The 9,482-nt window shown below is 46.3% G+C and overlaps 1 protein-coding gene across 1 annotated transcript; it reads right to left on the reverse strand.

Annotated features, from left to right (window-relative positions):
• Window positions 1–715: 715 nt before the first annotated feature.
• LOC133171001 (transcription factor Sox-8-like) lies at window positions 716–4,562 on the reverse strand. The gene is made up of 3 exons (XM_061304258.1): window positions 4,144–4,562; window positions 3,633–3,889; window positions 716–2,938 (listed from the first exon to the last, which is right to left on the reverse strand). Exons 1-3 carry the CDS (start codon window positions 4,560–4,562, stop codon window positions 2,301–2,303), a joined length of 1,314 nt encoding a protein of 437 aa, XP_061160242.1. The 3' UTR covers window positions 716–2,300.
• Between the last annotated feature and the right edge of the window lie 4,920 nt (window positions 4,563–9,482).

The raw sequence follows: 9,482 nt of genomic DNA on the forward strand, positions 1-9,482 counted from the left end.
ATAGCATAGGGCACTGGTGTCAAACTCAAGGCGCGGGGGACAGGTACGGCCCGCCACATTTTATGTGGCCCGCGAAGACAAATTGTGCATCAAATTCGTGTGTCATTACTAGAATTGCAGATTGTCTTCACTTTTAGTAACTTTTTTTTAAATATTTGACCAGTTTTTACTCATCTGATTTTAAAATGAGTTATTTGTCAGGTTGGTTTGTAGCTTTTACTGTATATGAGGTGCTCATACATTTATTTGGGTTGACACTCATAATGGCACTCCAAAAGAAGCTGTGACTACAATGCGGCCCACGGAAAAAGTAAGTTTGACACCTCTGGCATAGGGGTACATTTACCGGTCTTGAGTGAGTTCCATTCCCGGATATAACTGTGTCAGACAAAAAAAAAAAAGACTCCCCAACATCTGACGCTTTTGAGGAAGGTTACAGGATGTAGAGCAGAGAAGATCTTACCTGTCCGACTAAAAGAACTGTTTCAATAGTAAGTTTAACAATATGCTGTCAGCTTTCTATATGTGATATGTGCAATCTATCAAACACACAAATCCCAAAAAAGAAAAAAACAGCCAGTACATTACTGAAGTAATTTCAGACACTAGACGTGTCCTACATGTGACGACAAATTTTCAGGCGAGTCATCGCTATGTCATACAGTGCATGTGACAAGTTTTTATCAAGCATGAATCAAAGCAAGACAATGAGAAGTAGGAGCAAGTCATTTATTAAAAAAAATCAGCCAGCACATGGGTTAGCTTTGCAAGTGTGTGCGATTGGAAAAATGGGTTCATAATCAATTATTTGCACAACCCTTTGTCAAAATTATACATAATGTACAAAAACCTTTTTGAATTTGTCTACACTGTTTTTGCCATTATTCACATGTCCTGAATGTTGTTAGTCACCTAAATGTTTAACAGAGGGTGTATTTTTACCGAAGTCAAATTCCTTGTTTGGCACGCTCAAACATGGCGAATAAAAACTCTTGAATCTTGAATCTTGAAAAAAGAAATTAAACTAGATTTGGCGCGGACACACATCCATGTGTCGTCCAGCTGACGCATCACTCAGAGCGGCCAGTGTTATTTGATCCCATTTTCTCAAGCCCTAACATGACCAATCGCAATTGGCCAGGCATAGATTGCTGACACCTGTTGTGTTGCACTTGTAACGAGGAACTTTGCTTTCGATGGAATTGTCTTCATTGGAATGAGATCTTCAATCAAACAAAAATCGGAATAATTCTTCACGCATGCCCACTACAAGAGAAACCAACAATGAAAGTAAAAAGATAAATATATACAAGTCTAAGACTTTTACAGTGTAAGTTTCATATTATAGTCACTTTTGCTTCTATTAAGACTTGATATGAGGGAATTTCAAAATGCACTTCCTTGTGTTTGGAATTTAATCAGGCTGGAATTGGTCAGCATCCCTTTGTGCACGGCTAGCTCAAGTCAGGATGCAAGCGCATATTGACAAAGGCAAAAGGTGGGTGGGACACTCGACACTCACTTCTGGACAAAAAGTTTGTCATCTGATTAGGGTGAAACTCAAAAGCTGAGGCTCAATTCCATTTGCATTTAAATCAAGTAAATCCATGAGACATTTTAAGCAAACCGCTGTAAACGTGAAAGTAACGGTAGGTTTGCATTGTTTGGGAGGGTGGTAGAACTGCAGAGACGTTCTGTCGTGGTAAACTGCTTTCACAATTTTCAGGCCGTGGTTAGAATTGGCAACCACTCCGTGCTCCCCACTTGAGGATTTTGATCACGATAGCATGCAGTGAGCTATTTAGAGTGCTGTACTAAAGGCCAGTGTCTCCCATGAAGAGGAAATATTGTAGTCAACTGAGGTGTTTTTCCAAACCCAAACCATGCATTTTTTAGCAGGGCTCCACAAATTCAGCGGACACAACATCTTGTTTCCCAAGTGATCAGTTTAACACGTTTGCATTTAGTTGTTTCTGCTAACTTCAACGCTCTTCTCTGTCAAGACATTTGTTTGGATTTTACAGCGATTTTAACACTGATTTTTTCTATTACCTTGTCGCTGCAGCTGTTCTGCGGAAGCTTTGTGAAAGAAGCTAGTGTTTCATCGTTAAGTGCAGGCCATAAAAACAAAACAAAAAAACCACACACACACGGAAGAAAATACATCTTCACGGAGGCACAGCCAATAGTTTCCTTTGGCGTCAAAAGTCAAGTGTTGCAAAGATATAGTATGTTGTAGAAAATCAGCAGGCACTTTTTTGCTTTTCCTTTGTTAGTAGTGCTTAAGTCTGTCCCGGCCATCAAGGGCGGGTCAGCGTGGTGTAGACTGGTTGGTCCCAGCCAGAGGCGGCGGGGCTGTGAGCGGGTGCCACCGCTAAGCTGCCGTAGGGTCGCCGCTGCGAGTGGAAGTACGGGTACTGGTAGAGGCCCGATGGGTAGCCGGCGTAAGGGTTGTAGTAGTTGGAGCTCTGCAGGTCGCTATAGTCACAGGAGGAGGCGGGGAAAGAGGCCGTTAAGGCCTGGCTGTTGTACGGGCCGTAGTCTGGGTCCGAGGGGGAGCGCTCGCTGTAGTGGCTCGGGCTCAGCTGCTCGGTTTTGATGTGGAGGCGGTGCTGCGCTGCCTCGGCCGCCATGGCGTTCTTGCGGTTCCACACAGAGCTGCCGCTGTAGGGGGAGACGTAAGCGGCCTGCTCCGCAGAGGAGGAAGCGGCGGCATGGCCGCTCAAGGGGAGGTACTGGTCAAACTCGTGCACGTCAAAGGCCTCCATGTTGCTGATGACGTCGGTGCTCAGCTCCGAGATGTCCACGTTGCTGAAGTCGATGTTCTGCCTGCCGCTATCGGCCAGGCGGCGGCCTTCGTTCTTCAAGTCCCGCTTGACGCCATGGTGCGTGTCCATTTTCGGGGTGGTGGGTGGTGTCGGTGGGCCATGAGGCTGTCCTGGAAAAGCAACAATCACACTTAAAGAACGGAGCAAACAAGTAATGAGGAACCGCTTTGGGCTGTCACGATCCACGTTGTTCAAGATTCATCAGGTCCAAATTTTTATTTTGCATGGAAACATCTTGCAAAACCTTTCTGTGCACCCTATTATACAAGACATGTCGACACAATATTGCATTAAGCCTTGTTTTAGGGGCAGATTTTTTCCAAACTGTCCAGGGGGCACTAGTTTTGTATTGCTCCGCCCCCAGAATACTTTTTTTTTTTTAACCAGCAGCCAACCTCCAAATGCTTCCAACGAGATCCTGTGTGGATGCCCACACGATTTGGCAGCTATATTCCATTCGGCTGAGCTCTGAGGAAAAGTTGGCCAAATGCCCCATTCAGTGGAGTCGCTCCATAAGAGAGGCTTTTTGTAGAAGGGGTTTTGGAGTGAGGCGGACTGAGAGGCTGTCCTGGAAATTAAAGCACCCACTAAAGCAAGTGTGCCTACCATATCGTTATTCAATCAATCATTAAATGAATTTTGAAGTGAAGATTTGTTTTGCAATAGGGGTTATGCACGCTAATGAATGAACATCAGTATAAAACCAAATATAAATATGCCGGATTATAGCTACAAAGCGAGAAGACCTAATCAAGCACCTAAAGCACTGTACTATCACTTCAAGCACTTTTTGATTAAACTAACCTGCATGTTCAGGACGGTGGTGGCCGTTGCCCACCCCTTCAAGTCCAGCCATCCCCGGTTCCGCTTTGTACATGTGGTGGTGATGATGATGGTGATGCTGGGCCAGTTCAGCACCAGAGTCCGAGTCACTCTGGCCCAGTTTGACGTTCTTCCGCCGCCTGGGCTGGTACTTGTAGTCTGGGTGGTCCTTCTTGTGCTGAACCCTCAGCCGCTCTGCCTCATCCACAAATGGTCTCTTTTCGCTCTCGGAAAGCAAACTATTCAAAGGGGGCAATTTAAAGTACATGATCAAAAATTTCAATCAGTTTTTGATTAAACAGCCAGTGAAGGATTTGAATATATATTTATATGTATGGAAATGTGGCACAAATTCATTTGATGCAAAGTGTACATATTGCACATTCCTCTGTCTCAAGTGAATTGACCCAAAGTGTGACTTTTTTTTCCTTTTCTCTGGCTAAATGGCAGGATTGAACTTTGAACACTGTGCAGAAAGAAGTTTTTTTCTTACCGCCACAGTTTGCCAAGCGTCTTGCTCAGTTCGGCGTTGTGCAGGTGCGGGTACTGGTCGGCCAACTTCCTGCGGGCCGCCTGAGCCCAAACCATGAAGGCGTTCATGGGCCTCTTGACGTGCGGCTTGCTCTTCAGGGAGCCGTTGCCTCGCACCGGCATGGGCACCAGGGACCAGTCGTATCCCTTGAGGACCTGCGACACGGCGTCCCGTATGCAAGCCGGGAAGCGCTCGTCGTCTTCCGAGTCCAATTTCTTGCCTAAGCCGGCGAGCAAAGAGGCGGCGTGGCCGTCGGAACCGATCGGCGAGGACGGCGCGTCTGAGTCAGACTCGTCCTGGGACATGGAGCTGCTGGTGACCGCGGGACTGCATGGTTGCTCGCCCGCGCACTTGTCGTGCTCCTCGGTCATTTTCAACATTCTTCTCACCTTGAATTCTGCAACCAAGCAAGCAAAGCGAGGTGAGCGATTCGTGCGTCTTTTTCGCGACGATGCGTAAAGTTCAATCCCTTGCGACAATCTTCCGCAGCGGCAAGTGTTTGATTTGCTTCATCCTAGCCTGTCTGCCACGGCGATGGGGATGGGGATGGGCAGCTGCAACGCGTCGGTCCGCGCGAGACCAGCTCCTCCGCTCCGTGTGAGCTGAGCCGCACGTTTCACTTTTGCACAAGTTTGACTTGGATCTTTCACGTCACTTACTCCGCCTTCCGCCTGCGATTGGCCGGCACGACCCCAAGCACCCAGCCGTTCCACTGGTTCCAATCATTTGGTAAATTTTCCGCTTTTCTTTTTTTTTCTTGCAGTTTTGCTTAAGTGCACGCGTTGTGCCGCAATTTAACGGACTTGCAATGTTATCAGAGTTGTATAATTTCATGTGAACGTGTTGTAGTCATTTATGTGAAGACATATCAAGCAAATGTACAATGAGTGATCAAATAAAAAAAGACCAGTTCAGGGTGCAGTCTAATGTCAGCTGGGAAAGGTTCTGACCCTGTACAGGTTAAGCGGGGTTGAAAATGGACGGATGGACAGTTACAAATAATACATAGCCATCCATGCATCTTCTGAACGTCACCAAGGTCACGGGCGCTCTAAAGCCTATTCCGGCAGTCTTTGGGCGCTCGGCGGCATACACCCTGAACTTTATAGATAAACAAACATCCACACACACAATCACACCTCCAGGCAGTTTGGAGCGGCCTACCATGCACGCAGGCACGTCAGAACGACATGGGGACAGTGTGCAAGCCCCACATAAAAGGCCAGATCCGCAATTGAATCCTGCACCTCTGACCTGTGAGGTGGGCCACTTCCTGTTTAGCAGTGCGACACCGTGCTGCTCTCATGATATACCTGCATGTCTATCTACAGTCCCACGGCTAACTTAAACTGCCTGAGGACATCAATTAATCCCAGTGGGTGCAACTGAGCCAAAGTTATAGTCAACAACCCTGAACCTCAATTTCTATGAACATTAAAGGCCCTAAAATGTTATTTTATTTGGTGCAAGAATCATAACAACAAAGAACAATTGGAGAGTGTGATATTGCACCATTTTTCATGTCGAATTTCACAGTTAACTCAGTGGTGGACATTCACTCGGTTTGGAGCGGTACAGAGACTTATTCAAGGTTCTCCACTTAGCCAAGTCGAGGGCCCAAATGATGATTTTTAATCACAGCCGCTACCCACAGTGACAGCCGCCATGTGCCAGGGCCTCATGTTGACCCTTCACCCCCTCACCCGCCCAAAATGTCTCATAAATGCCGTAATGAGCCCTTTACTGGACCAATTGCCAGTTTTATTGCAACCTGTTTGGCGCTGCGGTGAGGTGGGCGGGACTACAGGTAGTGAAAGGATCGGGGTGGACTGAAAGAAGCAATTAGTCCAGAATGGATGAGGGTGTGTTTTTGACCTTCAACCAGCCAAAGCATAAAAGAGCTCAAGTGCTTCCAGATTATTTTCTGCCATTTCTCAACTCTGATAGCATGGATGCATGAATGCATGGCGGTGACCCCTGAACAGCCCCTTTCCTCATTTGCCTGTGCACTTTGCTCCTCTCTGCTTCATTCCCTGCTGCATGGATTCCTCTTTTCTCCTTCCATATCTTCCTCCCACAAGTTCATGTCAGCTGAAACATGTCCCTTTGAATTGTGAAGGATGAACAAGCATTGGGAAGTTGTTTTAGTAGCGGCTCACTCGCTGTGACACCAGGAATCTGTGATCTGCTCAACATCAGATGTCTCGCCTGGAATATCACTTGCTGGTGTTCTTTTTTTACCTCTGCTACACGTGAAAACACGACAGTAAAAGGCGGCGTCATCGCATTATGTCTTGCTTTGCTAGCTTTGTTGCACTGCCCTGCAGGAAACTGGAAAGTAGGAATTGACCTCACTGCTCTCGACTACTTTTTGGAGGGGAGTGTCGGTGGCTCTGCTAATTTTCCACACAAAACGCTAAGGACGACACTTCCCGTGGTGTATCTTGTCCCCAAGTTGTCCCAAAGGAGTGTGGGTGTGTGTTTTCGATTATCTCCCATCCACCAAACCAAACACATCCCCCCAAGCACTCCCTTCTTTCAAACTTGTCTCACCGCCCTCTCATCTTCACAACATATGCTCAGAATAAATCTTGCAGTATGCCGCCCCCCCTCCCCCCCACACAAAATACAAATGAGGTCCAAATGGCTGTTGTTTAAATTTAAAGCTCATCATCATAAAGAGAGAAGACACGCTCGTGCCCCCGCCCCGAGCGTGAAAAGAAGGAAGTCAAGCATTTCCTGTAGTTGCTGATGGGAATATCACTTCACTATTCTTCAACTGATGCCAACGCACGACATGACCTGGGGCTCCCAAACACGCACCACACACGGGTGGAGTGGGTCACCCACGCTCACTTCCTTTCGCGTTTCAAGCAGTGGAGGGTGGGTCCGGGGGTAATGATGTCAAATAATTGGCGCCTTTTTCCTCCCCTGTGTTGTCCACGATGCATCTTCCCTACTCTTCTTCCTCTTCCGTTCGTGCAGTCGTATGCTCGCGCCTCGGCAAGAATACAAAGAGGAGCTTTGTGAGGCGCGATGCAGCTGCTGAAATCTGACTAGATCCAGCTGAAGAAAGAAGGGAGCAGGTGGGTCAACAGACCCACAATATCGGGCTGCAGCAGATAGGCCCTCCACCACCACCACCACCCGTAGAGAACACACAAACATCAGAGCGAAAAATCATGCCCAGAAGTTGTCTTTTTTTTTTTTTAACCCGCCGCCATCCTGTGGCCATTTCACGAGCGCCATTTCTTTTCATTGACTGTAAATCAATGCATACATCATGCAAAATTAGCCTCCTTTGTGACTGGCAAAAGGAAGCCAGATGTTGTTACCATGGGACTGCATGGGGCAGTCTTTTGCCTTTACTTAAGCAACACGTGGCAACAAGCAAAAGGAACTGGCGGCAAACAGGGAAGTAAGGCGCGTCGGTGTAACTGTCATATGGCCACCCATCATTTCCCTCTTTGCCAACCATGGCGGAATGTGAATGCTGATAGACATCCAACGCTTTGCATCCCAAAACCGACTTGGCCGCACTGAAAGTGGACCCTGGCCGGGATAGGATTTGTCTATGCAAACGCATTCACTCTCCCGTGTTCTGCATATGACACATTGCGTTGTCAAAATTTGGGAAGGAAAATAAAATGCAAACCTGATGGTTTGCATTTTACAATAAATTTTTTTCTCAGCCCAATATTGACCCTTTTATGAGTCTGCTTTCCCTCCTTCTGTCTTTCTCACTGCCATGAACCATTCATTGGGAAAACCGTCTCCGCAGAGATTCCTCCTTTCTTCGCTTGTTGTTGACCAAGGGTGAGGTTGCTCTCTGGAGGCGGGACCACACAGCAAATCGGTCACACCTCGACTTGCATGTGATACCCTTTGGATGCTGATGACGATCAAGCGTGGGGTGGACAAATCAGATGCAAAACAACTCCTCTCAACATGTGGCGTCATTATTAGCATGAGGCTAACATGGTGCCAAGCCACAAGAAAAAAACTGCAGTAGCTTGAAGGCTCCAGAGTTTTACGTAACTATGAATCTCCACAACTTCTTTCAAAAGAGTTCACACGAAGCCACAGCAGTTTACAAATGAGACAGAAGATATTTCTCTGCACTCCACAACGGTCAGAAAACACTCACACAAAAATGAGCACAAGTAGGCTCACAATAGCTAACCTTTTTGCACAGGATAATCAATTCAGAAGATGAATGACAAGCAAGACTTTTTATGGATGGAGGATGACCCAAACAAAGTGGCCTGCTGTTTCAGCCACTTTTCCGCATGCGCACACACACACACTTGCGCGCGCGAACGCAGCATTACAAATGGTTTGTGGCTAGCCTGTAAGCCAAGGGTTTTATGAGCAAGTGGCCCAACAGGGCTAATTGCTTCCTGAGGGAGCTGCCTGTCCTTGCAATGACTGATTAACGGCCAACATAAGGTTTCTCGACAACCTTGACAATTTTTTTTACCTTTTTTAATCCCACTCTTTGTTTTCATTAACACGCACTGCAAATCTAGTGTATCTCCTTGGTGAAGCAGCAATCCTGATTGATTCATATGATTTGATGATTATTAGGAGTGCCATTCTTTTCACAGCTGCCATAGAAAGATAACACTTATCTTTTTCGGGAAAGCGTGAGTCGACGATGCCACCTCATCAGGTACGCTCTCTTTTGCCATATTGTTTGTATTTTTTTAAGACCATAGTATTTTCTGGAAGGAAGACGTGATCCTCTTCAAGGTCGTGTCGTCATCGCTTCCTTCATCTGGATATCATCATACGCTAAAGCACAGTTGTCAAACTCAAGGCCCGGGGGCCAGATACGGCCCGCCACATCATTTTATGTGGCCCACAAAGACAAATTGTGCATCAAATTTGTGTGTCATTACTAGAATTGCAAATTGTCTTCACTTTTAATAATATCTTCTTTTTTTTTTTTTTATATTTGACCAGTTCTTACTCGTCTGATTTGAAAACAATTTATTTGTCAGTTTGCTTTGTAGCTTTTACTGTATATTATATGAAGTACTCATACATTTATTTGGGTTAACAGTCATAATGGCCCTCCGAAGAAAACTATGACTACAATGCGGCCCGCAAAAAAAATGAGTTTGACACCCCTGCGCTAAAGGAACGCATCCTGCCCAAACAAGCTCTTGCGACATGAAGAAAGAGTGGACCCCAACACAAACCTATTTTAGGTTTGAATCTTATGCATAATTTATATTGGCGAGGAAAACTAACAAGTGTGTGGAGAATGGCTGCCATTTTTGCATGAGCGGGATCCC

The sequence above is a fragment of the Syngnathus typhle genome, linkage group LG17, assembly GCF_033458585.1.
Source record: "Syngnathus typhle isolate RoL2023-S1 ecotype Sweden linkage group LG17, RoL_Styp_1.0, whole genome shotgun sequence".
Taxonomy (NCBI): domain Eukaryota; kingdom Metazoa; phylum Chordata; class Actinopteri; order Syngnathiformes; family Syngnathidae; genus Syngnathus; species Syngnathus typhle.